Raw genomic sequence first — 26,201 nt, 5'->3', positions numbered from 1 at the left:
ACTCTTTATTTTCTTCTTGTTTTTCCTGTCATATTTTGAATACCACAAACAACAATCTTAAGAAGAATTTTGGATTTTTGATCATTTGCAAGAAGAATCTCAATGGCATCATTATCTACAACACCACATGAAACCGTTGCACCAAGAGAGAAACCAGAAAAGTTTTATAGTGCAGATTTCAAAAGATGGCAACAAAAGATGTTCTTATATCTCACAACCTTGAGTTTTTCAAGGTTCTTGAAAGAGGATCCTCCCACCGTTGCTGAAAATGAGACAAACACCAACATGAGGGCCGCTTTGGATGCATGGAACCAAATTGATTTTTTCTGCAAGAACTACATCTTCAATGGACTTGACAATGCATTGTACAATGTCTATTGTCAAGTTAAGACCGCCAAGGAACTTTGGGATATGCTTGATAAGAAATACAGGGCGGAGGATACGGGTTTGAAGAAGTTTATTGTTGGGAGATTTTTTGACTACAAGATGGTGGACTCAAAATCTGTGATGAGTCAAGTGCAAGAACTACAACTTCTCTTGCATGAGATTCATGCGGAAGGAATAAGTCTAAGCGAATCCTTCCAAGTTGCTGCTTTGATCGAGAAACTCCCTCCGTTGTAGAAGGATTTCAAGAATTAATTGAAGCATAAAAGAAAGGAGATGAGATTGGAGGATCTCATTGTGAGATTGAGGATAAAAGAGGAAAACAAGAGCATCGAGGCCAAGGCAAGTAAAATGGCAGCAAGGGAGAACATTGTTGAATCGAGTTACAAAGGGAAGAAAAGGATCATTGAGAATCAACCACAACAAGGCCAACAACTACCAAATAAGAAGAAGTTCAAAGGCACTTGTTATAACTGCGGAAAACTGAATCACATGGCTAAAGATTGTAGGAAGCCAAAGAAGGGAAATCCTCAAACCAACGTAGTTCGAGAAAGGTCGGTACCATTTGATTTTTCTGAACTTGATTTGTTGAAAGCAAATTTGGTGGAAACCCCAACGATTGTTCGGTTGATACTGGAGCAACTCGACACATATGCTCCAACAAGGGGATGTTCTCCACATACACTCCATCGACCGGGAGAAAACTATACATGGGGAACTCCGCTACATCTGAGATGGTGGGCACCGGCAATGTAGTACTGAAGATGACATCGGGTTTGGAAGTAACCCTTGTTTATGCACTTCATGTACCAGACATAATAAAGAACCTCGTGTCGTGGTCTATGTTGGTCAAACACGGGTTTAGACTAGTATTTGAGTCTAACAAGGTTGTATTGACCAAGAATTATCATTTTATTGGAAAATGATATCTCGATAAGAACTTTTCAAGTTGAATGTAATTGCTATAAGCCAAAATGTTGTTGAAAGTAATAAAGACAAAAGTTCTATTTACTTGCTTGAGTGTTCTCAATTATGGCATGTTCGTTTATGACACGTAAATTTCAGTACCTTGCCGTAACGTTTAATGAAACTGGAATTATTGTCTAAACACAACGTCAATCCAACACAAAAATGCGATATATGTGTTGAAGCAAAAATGACCAAAGCGCCTTACCACTCAATTAAAAGATGTACAACTCCTCTAGAACTAATACACACCGATATTGGTGATTTAAAGTTTGTACAAACTAGAGGAGGGAAAAGATACTACTTGACATTCATTGATGATCATACAAGGTACTGTTACGTATATCTTTTGAGGTCGAAAGAGGAAGCTCTTGAAGCATTCAAAGGTTATAAGACCGAAGTTGAGAATCAACTAGGCAAACAAATAAAGAAGGTTTGAAGCAATAGAGAGGGCGAATACAGAGCACCTTTTGATGAATTCTGCACATCTATGGGCGTAATTCATGAAACGACTGCTTCTTATTCACCTCAATCGAATGGCATTGCCGAAATAAAGAATCGAACTCTGAAATATATGATGAATTCTATGCTAATAAGTTCAGGACTACCCCAAAACTTGTGGGGGGAAGAAAATTATCGGCTAATCACATCCTGAACAAGATACCCCATAATAAAAATGACAAGTCACATTACAAATTGTGAAAAGGTCATAAGCCTTCCTACAAGTACCTTAAAGTGTGGGGGTGTCTAGCTAAGGTTGAAATACCAAAGCCTAAACAAGAGCGAATTGGACCAAAGACGATCTACTGCATATTCATCGGATATGCACATAATAGTAATGCCTATATGTTTATAGTGCACAAGTCTGAAAATACAGAAATGAATACGGGCATGACAATTGAGTCAAGAAATGGGGAACTAGTGGATCTTCCACCAGGTACCAAGCCATTGGGATGCAAATGAATATTGAAAAAGAAAATTAGAGTTGATAGAAGTATTGAAAAATACAAAGCCAGGCTTGTGGCCAAAGACTATAAACAAAGACAAGGTAATGATTTCTTCGACACGTATTCACAAGTTTCAAGAATAACATCCATTCGTGTGCTCATTGCTATTGCGGCTTTGTATAACCTTGAGATACAACAAATGAATTTCAAAACAGCATTCTTAAATGGTGAACTTGAAGAAGAAATATATAGGGAGCAACCTGAATGCTTCATTGTTAAAGGACAAGAAAGAAAGGTATGCCGTTTAATTAAGTCACTATATGGACAAAAACAAGCGCCCAAGCAGTGGCACAAAAAATTTGACAATGTAGTATTGTCAAATAGATGTAAGACTAATAAGTGTGACAAATGTGTTTACATTAAAGGCACTCGAGAATCTTATGTGATAGTATGTCTATATGTGGATGACATGCTAATAATGGGGAATAGCCAAGAGTTGATTAAGGGTACAAAGAAAATGTTGACAAAAGATTTTGATATGAAAGATATGGGTATTGCTGATGTAATTCTAGGGATCAAAATTTTTAGAACTCCAGAAGCAATAGTCTTATCTCAGTCTCATTATGTAGAAACAGTGTTGAAGAAGTTTAATGCTTATGATTCTACCCCAGTAAAAACGCCTTTAGATGTGAATGTCCATTTGGCGTTGACAAGGGTGCTTAGATATTTAAAGCACATCTCAGAATATGGAATAAATTACACAAGGTATCCTACATTACTTGAAGGATATTGTGATGCAAATTAGATTTTTGACACCAAGGACTCCAAATCCACCAACGGCTATGTATTTAGTATTGGTGGATGAGCAGTCTCTTGGAGGTCATCGAAACAAACTTACATTGCTAGATCTACTATAGAATCAGAGTTCATAGAGCTAGATAAAGCTGCAGAAGAAGCTGAATAGATTCGCAACTTTCTAGAGGACATTCCATGTTGGACAAGTCCAGTGCCAGCAATCTTGATACATTGCGACAGTCAGTCGGTAATTGCAAGGGCACAAAACAGTATGTACAATGGTAAGTCTCGACACATTCGTCGAAGACATAATACTGTGCTATAGTTTATCTCTAATAGAGTTATATCTGTTGATTATATTAAATCAAAGGATAACTTAGCGGATCCGCTTACAAAAGCATTAAATAGAGATCAAATGTACTGTTTGTCAAGAGAAATGAGCTTAACACCTACCAAATAAAGTTTTCATAGTGGCAACCCAACCTTGTTGATTGGAGATCCCAAGATTTTGGTTCAATGAGACAACTAAGTTATGAGAACTCGAGGAATCACTCCTCATTCCTAAGACGATGAGTGAAGTTGCCTACAAATGTAGTGAGGTTAAGTATTGTACTCTTAATGATTCTGTAGCTTGCAAAAGTGGGGTAAGTAGGATACCCTTTTACAAGGAGATCACCTATGTACGTGTGAGGACGGGCCTTCTCGATGAAACACATATGAAGCCAAGATGTGTTCCATGGCCAAAACGGACACAACCGATAAAACAAAATGGAAATGGAAGAAAGGTTATCTTGTGGGTATTCAAGACATCAAGTTTACTCCGTGGCCTAGTAAATTCGATTGTATTTCACTAGGGAAGGTTCAAAGCCAAAAGCTACCTCTCCTAATGCGATAGTTTTTCGTATATACTCTCTCTTATGCATCACAATCATTCATGTGGGGGATTGTTGGATAATTTGATGCTTAATAAATGAAAATTAAGCAAGTTAATCAATCTGTTTGATTGGAAAAATTCGAAACGAATAACGAAGCTTAATAAACAAATATTAAGTTCGATTGTTCTGAATTAAACTCGAAACGAGTTCATCGGATGTTGAAAGAACTTCAAACGAGTGGTCAGGACGTGTAAAGGACGGAAACCGGAAAGAAAAAAAAAAGAGGACAGTAGTAGGGGCGCACTCGCGCACGGATCTGCGCACTATTGCGCGCGCCTGCTACCCGCGCGCGGATCTGCAAGGGTGCGCGCGCCTGTCGAGGGCTCTCGGTAGGCGCTGCCGAGCGCTCGGCCGCGCGTGCGCGGGTGCACCTGCACGCGCCCCTTCGCATTTTTTCATGTCCCTTCGGATTTTTCTGGTATTTTTTCATTTCTTTAGCATTGTTTGATGATTATGGTCAGTTATAATAGCCAAGGGACACCGATATGAATGAAAGATCATGTCTTTTCACATGAAAAACAGTAAATGATTGATTTATTGAAAATCAAAAACACATACACATAACACATATCAGTTTGCATATTGTTTTTCCTCTTTCTTTAACAGTGGCTAACAAGTATAACTTTTGTGAGCGTTTGATCATAACAAAGTATCAAGAATTTCATGCAAAAATTGCAAATTATTTAATTAGGTAATTAAATAAACAAATAGAAATCTTTTGTGACAAAAACTGTCATATTTCTAAATACATGTATTTTTATAGCCCCAAATCTTTATTTAGTTTTCGTTATTATTACTATATTGACATAAATATATTAAAAAAATTGAAGATGCATTAAATTATTTTTATACTCAATAATGGATGATGTGGAAGCATTTCTTAGAGGAGTAGGTCTCATGTGAGACCGTCTCACGGATCTCAATCTGTGAGACGGGTCAACCCTGCCCATATTCACAATAAAAAGTAATACTCTGAGCATAAAAAGTAATACTTTTTCATGGATTATCCAAATAAAAACAATCTATATCTTTAATTTGAATAAAAATAATATATATAAAATATCATTTAAAACGAAAATTTAGGCCTGGCTTAATTTGATTTTTAACAAGTATAAGTTTTTATCGATAATCGAACCAAATCATAAACGAACCAACTGTGTTGCTTTTGTGCATGCAAATGGTACATTGAACATGTGCAGGCAGGCTCTTCCACATGAAAATGATAAACAATAAATAAATATATTAAATACGCATCCCAAGAAATAAATAAATCCAAATGCCACTTGTTAATGTATATAAATCTAATTTTATTAATTAATTTCAATCCTACATACCCATTATATTTTTTATTCGTTACTATACATATAATATGTATGAGCTATTAATTCATTCTATCAAACAAACTAAAACTTGTGAAAAGAATTAAAAAAAAAACCAAAAAAAAAAAACAAAATTATGATGTAAATTTTCTTGGTATTGGCTTTTGGCCATCTTATGAAATAAAATTAGAATTTTATTATTATCATTTACTATAATTTTTGGTAAAATAACATGAGTCCGATTTTATAATCTTTAAACAAATGATGATGATAATAAAATTAATTATTGACTTGTCAAAAAGACAATTTTTTTGGCTTTAGTACAGGTACGAGTATATATGGCATAAAAATGGTTCCAGGAAACTTTGATAAAGTTTAATTAAATAATAAAAATAATAATAAATAAATATCTAAATCCAATGAATGGTGGTTCCTTTTCGATGACATAAATTAATAAATATCTAATGTTACAAATATCTTCTTCATTCTCATGGGGCTAATTCACTACATTTTCAATAACTTATGCATTAAAAAATCTACAAATATTCTTCCTCTAAAATGTGATGATTACAAAAATAATTTAAAAGTGTTTTTTCTTTAATTAATTAGAACTTGTAAAAATTATGCTTTATTCTTGACGGAATGGAATTTGATAGGCTTGCGAAACAAAACAATTAAGTTAAAGGAAAGAATTGAAGAGGTGTATCGATCGCATGATCTTGTATTTACGTCACCTAAATACTATGAGTGGGTTTTATGTGAAATCGTCTCACGGATCCTAATCTGTGAGACGGGTCAATCCTACCCATATTCATAATAAAAAATAATACTATTAGCATAAAAAATAATATTTTTTCATGGATAACTCAAACAAGAGATTCGTCTCACAAATACGATCCGTGAGACTGTCTCGCATAAGTTTTTGCCAAATATTATTCTTTTTAGTTTCTTTCACACTAATCGAATGTTTTTAAGTTTAATTTTCTAGTTTCTTTGGTATCAGATCGACGAGAATATAGTTGACAGACTTGCATTGTTTCGTTTGATTAGAAGTTAAAATCTTGGTCCATTCACGTGGACCAATGCCGAAATGACATCCTCAATTACGCCCCACAATGGTTCCATCCTATATATCATCTGACAAAAAATAACAGAGTCGCTCGAAGTCGAAATTAGCACCAAAAAAAAAAAAGAAAAAAAGATTTATTTTATGCTATATCGAGAGTATTCTTTGGGATAATCATACAAAAATCATATATAAAAATACACCGAAAATGACAGAAACTCAATGATTGAACAATCTGCAAACGATATCGCACGGGCATTTCCGATGGGGACAAATAGAGGCAATGCTCTCTCCGGTGTTGCTTTAAATTTAACGCAACTTTGAACGGTTTGCTACAATGCAACATACCCACGCCATATTTTTTTCTCTTTTTAGATTTTTTTTTTCTATTGAACGTTTTGTTGTATTACCAAAAACTATAGTTTATAGAAATTGAACAACTTCAATTTTTTAAACTTTACGATAGTTCAGGTGTTCGTTACAATTAGTCCATCTTCCTACAAATTTTTAGCTACTTCCATATTATCATAAGAACCCATCTAACTTGGTTTTTTCCTGGCACAATTTTTATTTAATAACTCGAGTTGATATGTACTCTTCAGCTTCTGTTGGGACTTTAATGTCAAAACAAACATCACAAATTCACATCGATGTGTTGTTGTGGATCGATAAAAGTTGGAAAAAACTTGAGGTTAGTCATTAACGTATTTTTTATTTACACAGATTTTGATATCACCAATTAGGTTTAATAAAATTACCATCAAACAATTTGAGCAATTCATTTACATATATTCAGAAATATTTACCCCCGAGAAATAAAGAGTCAAAAGTAACCAACAACCTTCTCTTTAGAACACATTCTGATCAATTCATTTATGTTTATAAATTGAATCAAATTCATACAAATCAACAATCAAGCACAAAACATTTGGGTAAATTTCACCCTCTATCTTTCTTATGTTCTGTCTGATACAGTAGAATATCAACAAATGATTCATATAATAAATTAAAATGAAATGTTACACATTATGTATCATCGCCATATAATAATTGAATCTCAAAGATTACACTTACATATTGTAGTTATTATCGCTTTACACTTAACTCTACTAACACCTTTCTTCACCAAATAAGAACAAGAACAGGGACTTGTACAACTATTACCTGCTCGAGATTTTTCCAGTTTATCTTCCAGGTGTTCCACATTCACTAAAATCAAGTATTCGTCTCTCCGCCTGCAAAGGAATTTTCGAAGAAAAATAGGTTTACTTGACAATTTGGAGAAACGTAGACGAAAAACTATATCTTTTTAATTTTCGATGGAAGATGTGACGTAAAGCTTCTCACCAAATTGGGGAAGGAATGCATGCACAAACATCACAGAACGAAACAATTTCAAACACAAGCACCAGATAATTAATAATGCTCAACTTATATGGAGTGGTTGGCTTTCAAAGTAACTTGGTATACAGGGCAAAATAATTTTTGACCAAAAATATGCAATGAACGAGAAAAGGTACACTTGTAAATACACTCTCAAATCCTTTACTATCACAACATATGTTTCTGTAACTGATTGCTGCTATAACTATCATAATCACCAAGCCATACCATATAACAACACCAGGGATTACATGTTTCTAGGCTCTAGACGTAAGGTGAATTAAGTGACATTGCCAGACCCTCATGTGCGAATGGCTTATTCTTGGACTAAAGTTCAAGATTTTAACTACGATTAAGGTTTCCCAATTAGAAACCCTTGTAACACTCACTGGGTAACTTAGAAGGGGCAAAACAAGATAACATCTATAATTCTGAGGGGGAGCCATCTGTTGAGTGCCCCTTGCTCCGCCCATTGACCTACATAAACGTAACACAATGGCTTGTGAAAGGAATATATTATTCCTCAATTATTCTACTATATTGATAAGATCAATTTAGAGTTTTAACTTTTTAGATTACGAGATTTGATTTAATTTTAACATTAGATATAATAGGATTTGTTCTAGTTTGCTATTTATCCCTAGATATTTTGTCCTTGATTAAAAGAGTTTTATTCTTAATGAAACTGTTGTTTCCATATATTGTAGGACTCTTTTATGGAATGAACTCTAGGTCAAATGATATAAATATAGAGAGCTGGGACGGTCGCAAAATGTGGTTTTTTGACGGAGAAAGAAAATAGCGAACGCTGAAGATTGTTGATCAGAAGGTTTTTTGAGATCAAGATATTGCTTTGTTGTGTTGCTGATCCGTGTTGAAGACACTTGAAAAACAACACTCGAGTGGAATGTTGGTTGAAGAGTTCTTGGCGGTTTTTCTTTTAAGCAACATAACATCTGCATATGTGATTTTATTTGGTGTATTTTAGATGAGCTTTATTTTATTGGGTTGCCAAGGAATATAGTTTTTATACATGTCACTAGTATTGGGTTTTGTAAACGATTTACAAGTTTTCTAGTGATTATTTTGCCATGAGACATTGTACATGAATATTTGTACATAATTTAATCCGTCTTATTCTGGTTATCAAAGTTTGTGTGTGACAAATAATACATTCCACTGCATGTTATGAACGATGTTGACAACACTGACATAATACTTGTACATAATTTAATCCGTCTTATTTTGGTTATCAAAGTTTATGTGTATGATAAATAATACATTCTGTTGTATGTTATGAACGGCGTTGACAACACCGACACACAACACCTAAATCTGATACACACAAATTTAGTGTTTTTGCACTATTAAATTAAACACACTTTACATGCGATATACTAAGTGTTGATTCTGGTTATTTTCTTGATAACATGCAAAAGTACGTTGGACGTGTTGTCTGTTAACTCTGCTTTTCGACCACCGATTCTAGATGGATCCAACTACACACTTTGGAAAGTCAAGATTAGAGTTTACATTAAATCCATTGAAGAAAGGGCTTGGCAATGAGTTTTGGGTGGTTGGTCACCTCCTAGTGTTGATGTAGACTATTGACGAATATGATCGAAGACTGCGTGATATTGCGAATGAAGTCTTTAGTATCGATGATCTTATGTCGAATGAAAGCCTAATCAACAAGGTCTTGAGATCCATTCCAAAACGCTTCAACATCAAAATCTGTGATATTGACGAGTCTAAGGACACCTCTACGCTTAACCTGGAAGATTTGATCAGCTCGCTCAGAACATTCGGGATGAATCTAGACTTACAGAAAATAGACAAGGGAAAGATGTTGCACTGCAAGTTTCTAACGACTCCTTCGATGAAATAATTCAGGAAGTAAATGAGACTAACCTATGTGAAGATTCAATCTCTTCGATTACGAAGAAATTCGGTGATTACCTAAAAAGGACGAGAGACAAAAAAAAAACCATTCAACCGTCGAAACATCCGTCTGTCGTTTCTGGAAAGAATAAGAAACTTGCACTTTCTCAAGGACATCTTAGACCGAGGAATGAATTAATGGCTCGACCAGATCTTAAAAGACTCAATTCGGTACAGTGCAAAAAATGTTTTAGTTTCGGCCATTACGCAAAAGAATGTGCCAACAAACTTCATAAGAACAAAGGAATGACAGTCTCCTTGAGTGATGACGACTCGGAAGAAGAACCGTGATCCGGTAAAGGAGAAGATCACTCTTCCTAGTCTAATGTTTTGAAGGAAAAATGCTAGCTACAAGTTAACCAGTTAGGTGTTGCCTCATGTGTTGCAAGACCTGGTCGCAACACCACTTCAAAATCTTTGTGTCTCAATGTTAAAACTCACGGTAACTCGAGCAATCAAGAAATCCAGGATGTTGATTCTGATGAACTCACCTTAGAAAGTATGCAGAACATGTATGAAGAGCTGTGCGAAGATTGGATCAAAAGAAATAAGATAAATTCGATCATCTCAAATTGACTTAAAGTTGTGCAAGTAAAAAAGATCTTGAACTTTGCAAAGTCAAGGATGATCTTGAGAAAATCTCGAAAAAACTTGCAAAATTCAACTCGAGTTCAAGAAAACTTGATTCAACGCTAATGATAGGAAAGGACAGTAGAGCTTGTCTTGGATACATAAAAAGTACATATGAACATGAAGAAACTTCCAACTCTGGATCACAATCTACTGTTTTTGCAAAGAAAAAGAAAGTCACTCTGATTCCTCCGAAGACTGATACTTTGTGGTGAAGACTCTTCGAACCAAGAAGTCAGATTCAGTTCAAAAGCCGAAACAAAGAAAACGTCGTTTTATTTGCCGCTACTGTCATACATCAAGTCCCATCAAACCTTTTTGTTTTAAACTGAGAGATGAATACATGAACTGGCATGCAAATCGGGTGTTGCCCGAGGTGTTGCCCAACACCAAGCGCAACACAGCAGCCAAGAAACCTCCCATGAAGAAAGTTTGGGTACCCAAAGCTGTAATTCAATGCAATATCATTTATACGTCATTAAATACTAACGTTGCAGGTATATGATATTTCGACGGTGGGACAACTGCTACAAAGTGGGTGAAGGCCACGCTTACCGAAATAGCAAAGTAAGCGAACTCGACTTATGGCATCAAAAATTGGGTCATGCAAACTTCAAGACGTTGAAGTATCTTAGTAAGTATGATGTTGTACAAGGTATAGCAAATTTAAACTCAGGAACTGCATACGTTTGAGGACCATGCCAACAAGGAAAGCAAAACCATGTTCCACATCAAGTGTTGCAACAGTTTTGGACAACACGTGTGAACTCCTGCATATGGATTTCATGGGTCCAATGGAAATCGAGAGCCTGGGTGGTAAGAAATACTCATTTGTCAGTGTTGATGGTTTCTCGAGTTTTCCTTAGGTAAGCTTTCTTAAAAAGAAATCAGACTCGTTTAATGTTTTTAAAAAACTGCTTACTAGGATTGCAAACTTGCATAATCTGACTGTTGGTAAGATCAGAACCGATCATGGTAAGGAGTTTGAAAACTCTCAAATTGCGTCTTTATGTGATAAAAAATGAATAACTCATGAATTTTCAGCCTCTAAGACTCTTCAACAAAACAGTATAGCTGAAAGGAAAATCGAACCTTGCAAGAAATGGCCCGAGTCATGCTGAGTTCAAAAAATATCTCAAAACGTTTTTGGGCCGAGGCCCTGAACATGATATATCATATCTCAAATCGTGTATATTTAAGGAGTGGTTCCACTATGACCTCTTATGAGATTATCATGTGAGATTATCATGGGAAAGAGGCCAAACCTTAAGTATTTTCATATCTTTGGATATGTATTTTAAGTGTTAAATGATCGAGTTCATCTAGCAAAGTTTGATTCCAAAATTCACAAATGTCTATTTATTAGATATTCTACAAACAGACGTGCTTACCGTGTATTCAATCTGCGAAGCAGGCGACCATTAACGTTGTGTTTGATGATCTTGCAGATCTGGCAAGCAAAACAATGGAGGATGATGTAGAAGGATTGTTGGACACATGCGAGTTACTGACCAGAACTGGTGTTGAGGCTGGTGTCGTGCCAAGTGCTGCAACACCCAGCACAACACCGCCACTAAGCTGCACAGAAACAGTGGATAATGAGAATGAAGATGATGTGGTTATCAATGGTGGAAAAGAAATTCCCAGCAAAATTCAGAAGAATCACCTATCATCACAAATCATTGGTGAAGTACATGAAGATGTGCAAACAAGGAAGAAGGAGAAAGTCAACTGCCGAAAGATGATTGGGTTAGTATGCATGAGCTCCGTGTACTCTCAGGTAAGTCACACGTGCTTCGTGTCACACGTTGAACCAAAAAATATTGATGATGCATAAAAAGGCGAATTTTTTGTATCAATGCTATGCATGAAGAACTTGAACAGTTTGTTCGCAATGATGTGTAGGATTTAGTTCCAAGACCTAAAATTGTAAATGTAATCGGAACTAAATGGATCTTCAAAAACAAAACTCATGAAGAAGTTAACGTCATTAGAAACAAAGCACGGTATACACAGATTGAGGGGGTGGATTTTGATGAAACCTTTGCTCTTGTAGCCCAAATTGAGTCTGTCCGACTGCTGCTTGCCATAGCATGCCACATGCGCATTAAGTTGTATCAAATGGATGTAAAAAATGCGATTTAAAATGGGATTTTGAATGAAGAAGCCTACGTAAGTCAACCAAAAGTATTTGAAGATCCACATAACTTAGACCATGTTTACAACCTGAAGAAGGCTCTCTATGGACTGAAACAGACTCCACGAGCAAGGTATGGTTGGTTGACTGATTATTTGATAAATTTGGGCTTTAAACGAGGTGAAGTCGATAAAACCCTCTTTATACAAAAATTGAAGCATGAGATTTTGATCTGTCAAATTTATGTAGATTGCATTATCTTTGATGATTTATATCAAAAACTGGTTGAAAAATGTATAATTCGGATGGAATTTGTTGGAACTGAGAAGAAACTAGTTGATATATTCACGAAACCTTTAGATTTTGAGAGATTTCCCAATGTTCGGAAGTCTCTCATCTTGTGAGTACAACGATTACTCATGCGTGTTGTCGTGGGTGTTACAACACCTGTGACAACACCTAGCATGCATGATCTTTAATAGGATGCTAGACATAATGCACACTCACGTTCATCATGTTTTTGTGTAAAGTCTAAACAGTAACGGCGATTTCTGAAAGGTATTCTCTGCTAAGTGTCAAACTTCCAATCAAGTATTGAAAATTGATTTATGCTCGATCCAAGTCATCAAGTAGTTGAGCATGTTCGTGGAAATCATTATTTTGTCCAATATGAAAATAGAAGTTGGAAAATATAAGCGAAAATGAGTAAAACAACAAAGAGTATAATAAAAATATAGCTTAGGAGAAAATGGAAAAAGCTACCGTTCTTCTAGTGTGAGAGCTACCATTTCTAGGTCAAAATAGTAATAGAAAAAGTTATCTAGGGGAGTCTATTACAGACCGTTCTTATAGTGTGGGAGCTACCGTTACTAATTCAAAAGAAATTTTACGGAAGATTGACTCAAATATAGAGATGCAGCTGACACCAAGTTCAGACATACCACAATTTGTTCAATGCCTGATTGTTATAATATTTCATCATATTTTAGGCATAATTAGGACATGCATCTTGATTTTTCGTGAATTAATTATGGTCAGCGAAGTATCAGTGTCTAACACACATCATTTGAAAAAACCTTGATTTTTTTGATTTTGAATTTATGTGGTTGCATATACATCAGTGGTTTAATTCCATGTGGCGTTATAACTGAATTAGGAGGATATCATTGCATTAATTTGAATGCACTTTACCGTTAACTGTTAGGGTAAAACGTCAATTAGGGATTAGAATTAATTTCGAAAAAGTTACCGTTAGCAACCCGTATGATCTATTATAACCGGCAGGGATGTACTATGTTTGTCCTTGTTACCGTTGAATCCTTGGATATTTATGTTTTGTGAATGTGAATACTGAAAATATGCTTTGCTCCAAGTTCGATAATTTCCTCTCGCATATTACCCTTTATTCATTTCTTTTCTCCGCTCAATTAATCCATACTCTCCGTCTCCTATTCACAGATGGCTGGCTCTGGCTACGACCCTCAGGATATTCAAAGTGAAATGGCTGGCCGCAGTGTTGTTCCGTCACATGTGGAAACACCACCCACAACACCGCCACATGAACCCTCTACGGGCGGTTGTTGAAAACCCCACGCCACTTGAGACCATCACTCAACAGAGCCCGGTAACAAAATTGATGTCGACAATCAGCCGGATTTCGAAGAATTGAATCGGGTCTTTCCTGTACCTCCTCAACCAAGACGTTCCAAGAGACAGGCAGGGTATGACCCTAATTTTGTGCCTTCCAAGAAGTTTCAAGCCTCTTCTCTTCCTCCACCGAAAATCTTTTGGATCCTGATTTCTCATCCGGAGATGACTCTGATGATGAAGACTTCGAATTGATTACAGCGAAGAGCACAACATCATCCTCAGATGTTCAATCATCGTCCACTGCTGAGCCAAATGAAGTTTCAGGTCCTAGTGATCCTATTTACTCCTCTGATGATGAACAATCACTGGCTTAGTTTCTTTCACATCAAATCACCTCTGATGTTGAAGAACTTGATGAAGAAATGCTCAGAGAATTTCAAGATAATCGCCCTGACTTCTCTTATAGTCGTCTTTTGACTCCGACTCCGACTTCGAGTCTGATCTGAAGAAAGTTCAGATCCGGATATTGAGCCGTATGAAGACGTTGTTGATGTTGAGGCTCATGCTATCAACACTGAGGACAACATTGATTCCGACAACTATGATTTGGGTACGTGCTTCCCCACAAAATATGGCCACTTTGTGTGAATCGAGAATTCATTGAAGAAAGAAACATTGACATTGAAGCGTATAAAGGCAAAATCTGAATGTCTTTTTCAAAACTCGAGGAATTGGTGCAACAATGTGCGCCGTGCTTCCCTACGCTAGAAAACCAGTTCTGGAGTTCTAATGCAATCTCATCTCAAGTGTAAGAGATGATCGGTCAGTCCAATTCGGGAGAATTTTCTGCGGGATAATATTTTCAAATTCTCTCCTGATGTGATCAATACATTCTACAACACCCCATCTGATGAAGAGGATGAAATTACTACAGACATTAATGACATCACCTTTGTTCCCACCGATGGGCCGATCACACAATTTCCAAGTCGCCCCAAGCATCTCTCTGCAGCAAATCTGACCTTTTATTCTGTCTTGCATAAGACAGCTGTCCATAACTGGACTCTCTCCTCCAATACAACTGTAGTTACCAGGCTACAAGCCCTTGTCCTATTTGCTATTGGTACGGGACGTCCTTTCAATTTTGGGAAACCGGTGTTCAAGACTGTTATACAATTCACGGTGGGCGGATTGAAATCAACCAAGTTTCCATTTCCGTCCCTGATCTATGGGATTCTGGAATCTCACGGATTCGTCAAAGGACATTGATGAGTCTCTCTCTGATATGGGCGAGACACTAAAGATTGCGCTAGCATACTTCAAAGGGAACAGGAAACTAGATCTTCCCTGGTCTGTGACCGACGTTGCCATCCTCATCCACTCCAACTTCTGATGGATTATTTATGCTATCTACCTCTCATTTACAGGCTCAGATCGATTTTGGCCTTAAGCAGATCCAAAATGCCAAGGAACTCATCGTTTTTTATGAAGAACAAGTTGCTGGCTACTTTTGGAGGTCGACGTTCATTCTGGTCAAAAAAAAGGAGTATGAACCAAACATGAAAATGAAAATGGATGATATTGATGTTGAAGTGACTGGAGGAGCTGATGAGATAGACGAGCTCACGGATACAGATGGAGATCAAGAATTGATAAAGATGATATGTAGTCTGTGATGCTATTTTGCGTGTGATGGTTTAATGCCGGTGTAATATGTTAGCATTCCAGTGATATGAATTTTTCTTTCTTATGTCTTCAAGTGTTATAGGTTCGTGTTAACAACACTGTCAACATCACCAACGTCACAACACTGCTCTAACACATTTAATTCAAGGGAAGATAAACTCTAACTCAGAGGGAGCTTAACAGGATAAACAAGATTATCATTTTTGGGTGTTTTGCCCAGAAAGGCAAAACGGAAGAGATTGAAAGGAATATATTATTCCTTAATTATTATACTATATTGATGATATCAATTTAGAGTTTGACATTTCTAGACTATGAGATTTGTCTTTAGATGATATAGGATTTGTTCTATTTCGTATTTATCCCTAGGTAGTTTATCCTTGATTAAAAGAGTTTTATTACTAATGAAACTCTTGTTTCCATATATTATAGGACTCTTTTATGGAATGAACTGTAGGTCAAATAAATGATATAAATATAGAGAGCTAGGACGGTCGCGCAGTGTGGTTTTTCGACGGAGAAAGAAAATAGTGAGTGCTGAAGATTGTTGATCAGAAGGTTTTTCGTGATCAAGATATTGATTTGCTGTGTTGCTGATCCGTGTTGAAGACACTCGAAGAACAACACTTGTGTGGAGTGTGGAGTGTTGGTTGAAGAGTTCTTGGAGGTTTCTGTTTTAAGCAACATAATATCTGCATCTGTGATTTTATTCGGTGTATTTTAGATGCACTTTATTTCCTTGGGTTGTCAAGGACTATGTTTTTTATACGTGTTACTAGTATTGGGTTCTGTAAACGATTTACAAGTTTTCTAGCGATTATTTTTCCCCGAGACATTGTACAAGTATTCACAATTGTACATAATTTAATCTGTCTTATTTTGGTTATCAAAGTTTATGTGTGTGATAAATAGTACATTCCGCTGCATGTTGTTAACGGTGTTGACAACACCGACACACAACACCTAAATCTTATGCACACAAATTTAATGTTTTTGCACTTTTATGTTAAACACACCTTACAGCTTGATCATTTCCTATGGAAAAACTCTTGTAATACTCATTAAGTGGATATAATATTTAACTTCCACTGGAAAAATAAAATTTAATATCTATTTAATGCAAATTAATTGAGCTTGGGACCAGGTGTGCTTGTGTCAGGTGTGGGGGGTGGCGGAACTATCGCTCCAGTCCGGTCCCCTGTTCTTTGACCAGGCAAAAAAACATGATGGCTTACCGCCCACAGATAATACAAACACCAAGTTGAAGTAGAAAACAAAGAGAAAAAAGGAAGTTTCTCAAAACAGTCCTTAGCAAGTGTACCAGAAAAGTTGAAGCTGAAACGGGATGATGCTCTGCCTGACAGTTTACATTTTGGTTCTCCTTCTCTGCGCATTTTGCTTTCAATATTGTTTCTGGAGTTTCATTTCCCAAAACCTCCTGAGCATCAGCGAATGCACCAGCTGTGTGCTCTCCTAATTGCTTCATTAATCCAATGGCATCGTAACTTCTGTCACCTGGGCTTAAAAAGTACCCGATGTCCTACAAAACTTCCAAATATGAGAGCTGAAATATTTTTAAAAATTAAAATTAAAAATTTGACGGAAAGAATATCTTCTAACCTCAATTGTTATGTCTGTATCAACTCTGGGCCCTGGCACAAAACTGTTGATAAACCAAGGGGATTTCCATGCCAAAGGAGATTCTATACTCCTCTTGAATGGGGTGTCTACATATCTAAAGGAAATAAAAACACTCTATGACACCATGGCCAATAAAAAACAAATGGTACACAATGAAGTACCAAGCACAAAAATAGAACAGAATAAAACAGGAAATGTAACTCATCTTACAGGTTATTGTTTTCAACAATTAAACCCTTGCCAGAACTTTCAACTTTCTTCTCTGAAGGACTCGTGGATTGAACAGCCGTAGTTATGACCACAGTAGTCCTATCATTCTTTGCAAGCAGCCGAGGAGAACAAACAACAGACAAAGACGGAGTTTCAGATGAAGATAAAATAGCTCCATGTTTTGGTACAGCATCTAGTCTTCTAGGATACTGATTTCCTAGAGATCTAGCACTTGGACCAATTGATCTGTCACTCATACAGCCGAAGCGGTCAGGAGAAAAGAGGTGCATGTCATTTATATCATGTTCAACAAAGATTCCAGAGAACTCTCTTTTCTGTCAAAATGGAAAAGTGATCATGATTTAAGTTAACTTTAAAATCAAACTTTAGAAACTTTACAAAAAAACACTTAGGAACCCAAAAAAAGCCATGCACTAGCAACAAACTATATATAACAGTATCAAATCGAGAGCCCAAATTATCGAAGAAAGCAGCAACTATTTGGATTTGCAAGATTCAGACACCACACAAAGACCCTCCGCACACCTTTCAAGGGAAAAAATGAGGCACTAACCGATTCCACTGTTTCATTGCCTCCGGCCTTGGTTTTGACTTCTGTGATAGAAGTCTGTTCGGTTACCTTTTTAAAATCGATGATATGTAATGCTTTCTGCCGCATTGTGCTATCTGAAACAACATTCATTTCGTTAATTTCCTTTTTTACCTTTTCACAAGCTGGAGCCACGTTTTCTTTTCCTACATATGATGTTTCGATGTTTTTGTTGTTGTTTGAAGATGTGTCTGTCAATGGTTGTCTATGGTTTACACACGAATCAAACATGACCTCTAACCGGGAAAAATCATTGGTCAGGTTGGAGAACGACTCTTGGTTTGAATCACCTCCAAGCTTCTTTTCACCTCTCTGTTCAGACAAAGGAGATAACAAATCACGGTGTCTTTTTTTCAGTATTGATGGTGTTGTGGTAAAAGATTTGGCGGCACTTTTCAGAACAGCACGTGGACTATCGTCTCTTGTCGGGGAATCCCATAGTTTGAATGGAGTCATAGAAGATATCATTAGTTGGCGAATGCCAAGTGGACTGTACTCTTGATGCATGTCACTTCCAGACTGTATAAGATCACAACTAAAGAAAGGTATATCTAGGCTTGGAAAACGAGGAGGCTCATAAAATAAAGCTCTCGAGTCCTTTTGTTCATTGGTTGCAGCAGAATCTTTGTCCCCGGAAGAAAAATTTTCAGAATCATTTGATGGTGCCAAAACAAAATCATTGGCTGGAACTACTGTTGACAATCCTGCTGTCTGATTGGACATATCTTCGCTGGGAGAGCAATTAGAATATTTTGCATTTGTAAAACCTTCATTCGTGCAAGGTAAAAGAGATTCTTGTGCTGTATGACTGATCGAAAAATAGTTATGCTGATTTGACTTCATATCAAACATAAGTGAACCATCATCAGAAGGAAGGTGAGTAGGAACAGGTAGAGGTTGACTATATGAGATTCCAAGCATATCAGATGGCATATAACAAGACTGTGAAGTAAAGTTCCCAACCTCAGGAATCTGAAAATTCAAAGAGTGGTGAACCAATGGCTCTGAAGCTCCATCGATATGGGAAATTGCATTTTCTAAGGGACAGTATCCATCAAGGCCCACGTCAGGGTAAACCATTCTACAATCTGAATCAGCTACAAAATTATGAAAAGCAGAATTCTCCATTGTGTTTTCCATCGATGTTGGTCCACCAATAGGAGTCTCTGGCGGAAAGGGTACTGTTTCATGGTTTTCCATGACACTCAAAGATGACAGGAATTGTTTAGATGATTCTTGCCCCAGATCCAACAAAGACATGTCAAGCAGCTCATTTGGATTTAACTGAAAATCTTTTCCAGCAAATGTCGTCCAGTCTAAAGATAAAACTTGTTCAAGGAACTTAGAAGAACTACCAAACTCGCAAGGAACTTCTGGTATGGAATATGAAACTTCATGAATCGCAGGACGATAATCTTCAGAACATGGCGCTGCGCTGGATTCTTCAGTAACTCTGCCATTCCCTCTATTAAGTTCTATTGTTGAATCAACCACATGATTTGTGCATTGAGACAAACCAGCCATAATTGAAGCTTGACTACACTCAGAAACTTCTTCCAATTCTACTCCATCTCTAACAACACTACCGTCTTCACTACTCTGTTGTGCTTTGGACGAAGACGATGCTGCAGATTTGTGTGCATTGGTAACAAGAGGTGGACCTTGGAGCTGTGAAAGTAACCCTGATGCCATATATATGTCTATCTTTTTCTTGACAGAGCTATTCCAATGATTTTTAATTGCATTGTCAGTCCTGATAGCACACACAGACCTCTCTTGAGGAGTAATAAATAGAATATATAAATGATATATTGGTAATTAACATATGAAAGCTCGTATTCGATAACAGCATAACATTATTTTTCTTGTAATTAGCATGCATCAAGTACCTCCCAGGTAAAAACTTAGTCAACTCAGCCCACTTATTTCCATAAATTTGGTGCGCATGAATCAAAGCCAATTCCTCATCTTGTGTCCATGCTTCTTTGTTTATGTTAGGATTCAGATGATTGTGCCATCTGCAAAAAACGAACATTATTAATAGATAAAACGCACTGCAGAGAGAAGATATAAGAAATGGAATCATACACTGCAGCTTACAAACAACAAGATACAATGAAATTGTCTACTAAGCTTATAGACAAGATTAAAAAATTTGCACCTGGATGGATTGAATATTTAATTCTGAAATGAAGCATAAACTTTTATACATGCTTTGTTCATAAACTTTGAAAGCATATAAATAGAAAGTGCTTTTAACAATGAAATATTTATATAAACATCAAGGGGAAACTCTAAAGATCAAGATAAACTCCTACAAGTTTACCTTTCCCGACATTGTTTCCCAATCCGTCCAGGGAGATGCTGTGCAATGGTAGACCACTTTTTTGGACCATATGTATTCACTAACTCAATCATGGTTTCATCCTCCTATCAGATATTAAAAGAAGTATTAGATGGGCTCTCATGAAATATTCAAGTAGCCAACACAAATGAGAGAGTTACCATCAACCGAGGGTGAGAGCAGCGAGCCAAATCCAGAAGGAAGAAAATAAAAAGTGCCTAACCTCTTTTGACCATGGACCTTTGACAAGTTCTGGATTAAGAACCTTCTGCCACCTATGTAAGCACTGTACATCTGTCCGATCCTTGAAACATTCCGCTACATACGGTTCATGTCATATTGTCAACACCTCAACTATGCCAACTCTTAAAATACAGGAATGAATATGTAATCAAGTCAAACCCATACAAAAAAAGGGCGAGTAAAAAGATATAGGAGAAAACTCTAATTAAGGCCTTAATTAGAATACACTTGACTTTTCTATAAAGTCGAAATAACAAAATAGACCACACAAAAGAATTTCATGGATGTTTAGGATTAATGCCAAGGGAATTGTTACTCCGACATCATTTCAGGGAGTAAAATTTTACGCTTGGCATAATTACTCTTTCATTTCATGTTTATCTTATTATGTTTGAAGATGTTATACTTGTATATGTGTGCTGCACGTTCATGTGAGGACGTTTCTATTGAAACTTGAAACAGCTGAAAGGAACGGTTAAGAGAGGTCTAAGCAGTAGAACAGACAGAGTCGAGTTGGAAGTGTAGGTTGGATATAGGAGTCGTTTAAGCAACAATTTAAGTACAAATACTCTTGCTAATAATGTTGATTATCCTTTGATTTGCTGACATACGCTACTTTTGGGGATATGCAATACTGTTATGGGGATAGACTTATAGTATGCATATTTTTGAGTTGTATTTTGCCGGAAAGTTCAATTTATAGGGAGGCTGTTCTAAAATATTTATAAACTATATAATAATTGCAAGTTAAGTTGACAAGGATTTGGGACTCCAGAAAACCGTAGGATATTCGAACAAATTTCTAGTCAGATCAGTACTAAATGACGAAAGGCACCATTTGCAATTTTCTTTTTTTCCTACCTATTTTTTTCCAGTTTTTTCCTTTGAAACGTTGAACAGCAACACACAATACTTCATCCTGTAAAAATAAGGGGAAAAACGATATATAGGATCACAAATTTTAAACAATAGACAAAAGTGCAGATGTTAAAAAGGACCCCACACACTATTTAAAATTATATCAGTGTATATTGTTACAACTGAATGCAATCAAAACATAAAAATGAACTTTATCAAATGCTATTGAGTACAATTAAAGCTACAAACCAAACAATTCATGCTTAACCTTAGATCCTAAATGTCTATTCATAACTATAACAGCCAAAAACTCTTCAAAGATAGTATTCATTTGTTTTCTGTGAGTTATCGTGAAATTGTGCAACTCTTCCACACATGGATCATGTTGTTTGTTCAGAACTCTCCTCAACCATGATAAAATACAAGGTTTTCACAATTCATCACTAATGGAAATTTAAACAAGATTCAATTTGAGGCATGCCAAAAAGTTACCAGCCCAATTAGGAGACAAGTAGTTATTAATTCAATTCTCAGAAACATCATCACATTGGGTAGAAACCAAGAAATTGTAGACCCTTCTACTCCAGAAAAAAAATTGAAACGGATTGCGACAACACATATTGAGAACAACCTTCGTCAAGTTTCCTGGTTTTTACCCAGATAAAATTAAGAAAGCAATGTACTGCGGGACTTGCAATTTACACAGAAAAAATATATACGTCAACACAACAACAACAAAAAAAGGACATCATATATAAGTTCCTATTTTCAAAATATATGCATACAAAATAAATCCTGGAAAGACTGCTGATATGGACAGATACGTTCATATTACCAACAAAGAATCTAACTGACCTCTTCTGCAGTCCACTGTCCCTTTGTGGAACGCCTTGTAGGACCACTTGTCCTCCTGCTAAAAATTATGCAAAAGTCAAAACAGCTAAATGCAATTCAATTTTCTGTGTTAGTGAATCATACCCCAAAAAGAATCTGGACTTTTTGGAAATAATGACAACATCAACCCAAAAAATGCTCAAAAGAAAGTAAACAGGTTAACAAACACTGCTACAATCAAAACGCATCAGAAGAACCCAGAAACATATGAATTGTAAAAGTAATTTAAGCAAACCAAAAAAAACTCTTTGTTACCCATGTAAAGGTCGAGATCTTTGCTGACCAGTTCTTGAACCATCTGGAGTTGTGGTGCTTGTCATATCACTTTCCATATTTGCTTCACAGATACGCAGATTTATACACGCCAATTTCCACGAGAAGGCAATTTTCTCCAAATTGTCTCTCCCAGATCATTATATACTACCCAACAATGAGGTAGGGGATATAACAATCAAGGATGAAGTCAAAGGCTTCATGATAGACAAAAATCAAATAAGAGACAAGTCAGAATGTTAAAACCAAAACATTAGATACCATAATGATTGGAAGAAATCAGTAGGCATTATCCTCTTATTCATACTTAATCCAGGCATATTACTTCAGGAAAAGCAAGTAAGGATGAGAGCATAACTGAATGGTCCCCATTGGTATGTCAAAAAATCAAAACATTAATTTAACCCTAATTCTATTGACAACATTAGAATGTGGGAAACTGCCACAACAGTTTCTTCTCCAAAAACTGTGGCAGTTTCTTCTCCAAACACCGTTTCTCACATATAATTAGAATTTCATGCTTCACAGTACAATTTTCAATATGCTTTTCAAAGCATTATTACCAGCGTCTTCCACTATCTACCCATCCTTTGCAATCAATTATAAATTGAGCAAATACAACGTCTTGCCCTGGCTCCAGAACACCAACATCCAAAAACACTTTAACCCCTCAAATGACAAATCCCACCTCAAAAGGTACTATTTCCATGCCCCTTTATGAATACATTTATATTCTCGATAGCAGTACGTGGTTCAGGGCGGGCCCATGAAATTCAGAAATTGTTTATTTGATTTTCTTAACAGCAATTAACCCGATTGATGGATTTGGAACAATTAAAGTCGAAGTAGCCAAAATGCACAAATGGACGGCAGGATGAAACTCGAAACTTTGAAACCAATTCAACAAAAAATTTCCCAGTTTGTATATTATACACACCTACACTATTTATTGATACAAAATCTCGGATTGGAAGCTTTAATTTTGCCTCTAGGTCGCAGACCGAAAAGGAAAAGTGAAATCATGATAAAACAACATAAACCGACTCAAAACATAGGGTGAAAGGAAGATAACCTGACCTTAAGCACACCTGTGTCCAAAGGTCCTCAAATGCCGGAGAAATCGCTGAAAATGGGACAAAATTGATCGTTTTCATCTGTGTGAATCACAATCAAACTTAAGAAATCCAGATTTCATACCTTTTATTGAACAATAAAAAGCTCCAATCAGGATTCAATTTCACCAAACCTAGCTCGACGGATCACAATCGACCGAGTTAGAAACTCGAAATAGATGCGCTTCCGGAGGCGATCGCTTCAAACAGCATCTGCAGATCCAAGAGAACGATGCTCCACACACACCTCTGCAAATCCAATGTCGAATTTAGACAGAGACAAGCATGCAGTGTGCTTCCAAGTACGAAGACAAGTGTGTGAACGGTGTGTTTCTGGAGAGAATAAAAAACAGAGATTAAATAAACGGTCAAAGAATTCAAATATGAGTGAAGTAGAATTTCAAACTGTTAAAGAGCGAGCAACTTTTTCAATATCAACGGCTGTTAGTGTGCCACGTGAAATCTTGAACCTGCCCCTTTACCACATTTACAAGTTAATAATAATAATAATAATTTTATTTGAAAAGCAAATATATTTATTATGCATTTACCAAGTATTTTTCCTTGAATATTAAAGTAAAAATAATTATATTCTCAATTTTTAAAAAAATTTATTATCACTGTATCATATATTTTTCATTTAATCTATTAAATCAATCAATCTAAAAACTGTGGAACATTCTGATTTCAATATTAAAAATTAGAGAAGACATAATATAGATTGGTTAAATAAGGTAGTATTAAGAAATATTTATCCTAGAAATATGTGGACAAATGAATATTGGCAAATTTAGAAAAAGAGTAAAAAAGAATAATAAAATGATAAATTAGACCATTATTTTGTTAATGGTCTAATTAATACATATAGATGCTCGTGGGGTGTCTTATAATTCAATTTAATTTTATTTATTTGAAATCTGTCTGAGTTATATTGGGTTTTGTTTAGATTTAAATCATTATAGGCTAAAAGTCAGTAAACTTGAGTGAATGCCCGTTAAGTCCTTGAAAATTTTATAAATGGGTATTCAAGATATATCTCAATTTTTGCTCAAAAGCTTCTAGTTTTTGTGGGTATATATTTTGAGGTGATCGTTGACTTGGGCGTTGAAGGATTTTCGTCGGGCATCTTCCGGCGCCTCTTACCTCATTTCGTGACGCAAGTGACAACCTCAAAATTCATTGGTTTGGACGCAAAAGGAGGGCATGTTCTCCTAGAGTGGCGTGTTCACTCGTATTGACATGTCTTCCTGAAGAGACGTGTTCAACCGAATTGACTTATTCTCCTACAGTGGCGTGTTCACTGGATTGACTTGTTCTCCCAGAGAGACGTGTTCACCCGGATTGACTGATCACCCGGATTGACTGATCAGCTAGACGTGTTCACCCAAATTTTCAGGTAATTTATAGTGAAATTTAACCAAAATATCTATTTTTTTCATTTATTAAAAAATTATTTATTTAGAATTAGTCATATCTATATATTATATATTACAGTATGTAAATAAATTTAAATAATTACATTGATATACCTTATTGAACAACTTCATAACACTCTGAATGATCGTCATGACGAACCAAATACCAATCCATTATCATACCATATTCCTAAACATTTTTTTTCTAAATCTGTGTAACATAAAATTCGTCCTTTTGTCGGTGACAAAATTAGATAAGCGGTCCCTCATAAGCAATCGAGCTTGTGCACACAACCTTAAAATGAAGGTATGTGTTCAGCATTCTTTATGCCTCCACAACCGAAAACCAAGAAGCCCGAGAAGACCCGTTTACATCCAATTACTTTTACACCATCAGGCAACTGAACAAGATCCCAAACTCCATTAACTGCCATAGAATTCATCTCTTCTTTCATAGCATTAAACCATAGTTTTGACTCATTACAACTCATGGCTTGTGAAAACGTTTCAGGATCATTTTCGGCTCCGATGTTAAAGTCCGATTCTTGTAAATACACAACATAATCACTAGATATAGCTGATCTTCTTATTCTAGTAGATCTCCTTAGGTTGTTTGGTTGATCAACGATTTCTTGTTGTTCTTCATTAACAACTTGATCTACTGGATTTTCATCAGCGATTTGTGGAACTTCAGTAATCGGTTGCCTAACACCCATTTGTTCTTGAGGGGTGTGAATAACGACAAATCTATCATTTGCATAAGAGGGTTGTGAATTAATGTGATCTTTCTCAAGAACTATGACATTTGAATGATCATTCTCA

The 26,201-nt window shown here is 36.2% G+C and overlaps 1 protein-coding gene across 5 annotated transcripts; it reads right to left on the bottom strand.

Annotated features, from left to right (window-relative positions):
• Positions 1 to 7,392: 7,392 nt before the first annotated feature.
• Positions 7,393 to 24,319, bottom strand: LOC140827734 (transcription factor MYB3R-1-like). 5 transcript variants are annotated; one of them, XM_073190535.1, is made up of 14 exons: positions 24,050 to 24,319; positions 23,930 to 23,975; positions 22,835 to 23,049; positions 22,541 to 22,598; positions 21,689 to 21,746; positions 20,808 to 20,902; positions 20,567 to 20,670; positions 20,130 to 20,258; positions 18,205 to 19,993; positions 17,631 to 17,965; positions 17,400 to 17,514; positions 17,101 to 17,319; positions 11,758 to 11,944; positions 7,393 to 7,647 (listed from the first exon to the last, which is right to left on the bottom strand). In XM_073190535.1, exons 3-13 carry the CDS (start codon positions 22,909 to 22,911, stop codon positions 11,765 to 11,767), a joined length of 3,159 nt encoding a protein of 1,052 aa, XP_073046636.1. In that variant the 5' UTR covers positions 22,912 to 23,049; positions 23,930 to 23,975; positions 24,050 to 24,319; the 3' UTR covers positions 7,393 to 7,647; positions 11,758 to 11,764. The 5 variants fall into 5 exon arrangements, with proteins under 5 accessions (XP_073046636.1, XP_073046654.1, XP_073046645.1 ...); XM_073190553.1 differs by having other exon boundaries at positions 22,541 to 22,595; XM_073190544.1 differs by having other exon boundaries at positions 23,941 to 23,975.
• Between the last annotated feature and the right edge of the window lie 1,882 nt (positions 24,320 to 26,201).

The sequence above is a fragment of the Primulina eburnea genome, chromosome 1 (genome assembly GCF_022965805.1).
Source record: "Primulina eburnea isolate SZY01 chromosome 1, ASM2296580v1, whole genome shotgun sequence".
NCBI lineage: Eukaryota > Viridiplantae > Streptophyta > Magnoliopsida > Lamiales > Gesneriaceae > Primulina > Primulina eburnea.
This window is presented reverse-complemented; position numbering and strand designations above follow the sequence as displayed.

Coding starts and splice junctions, on each gene's coding strand:
- LOC140827734 (XM_073190535.1), bottom strand. CDS start 22,911: ATGGAAAGTGATATGACAAGCACCACAACTCCAGATGGTTCAAGAACT. Junction 22,599..22,834: donor AGATCTCGACCTTTACATGG/GTAACAAAGAGT, acceptor CATAATTTTTAG/CAGGAGGACAAGTGGTCCTA. Junction 20,903..21,688: donor AAAAAACTGGAAAAAAATAG/GTAGGAAAAAAA, acceptor AACCGTATGTAG/CGGAATGTTTCAAGGATCGG.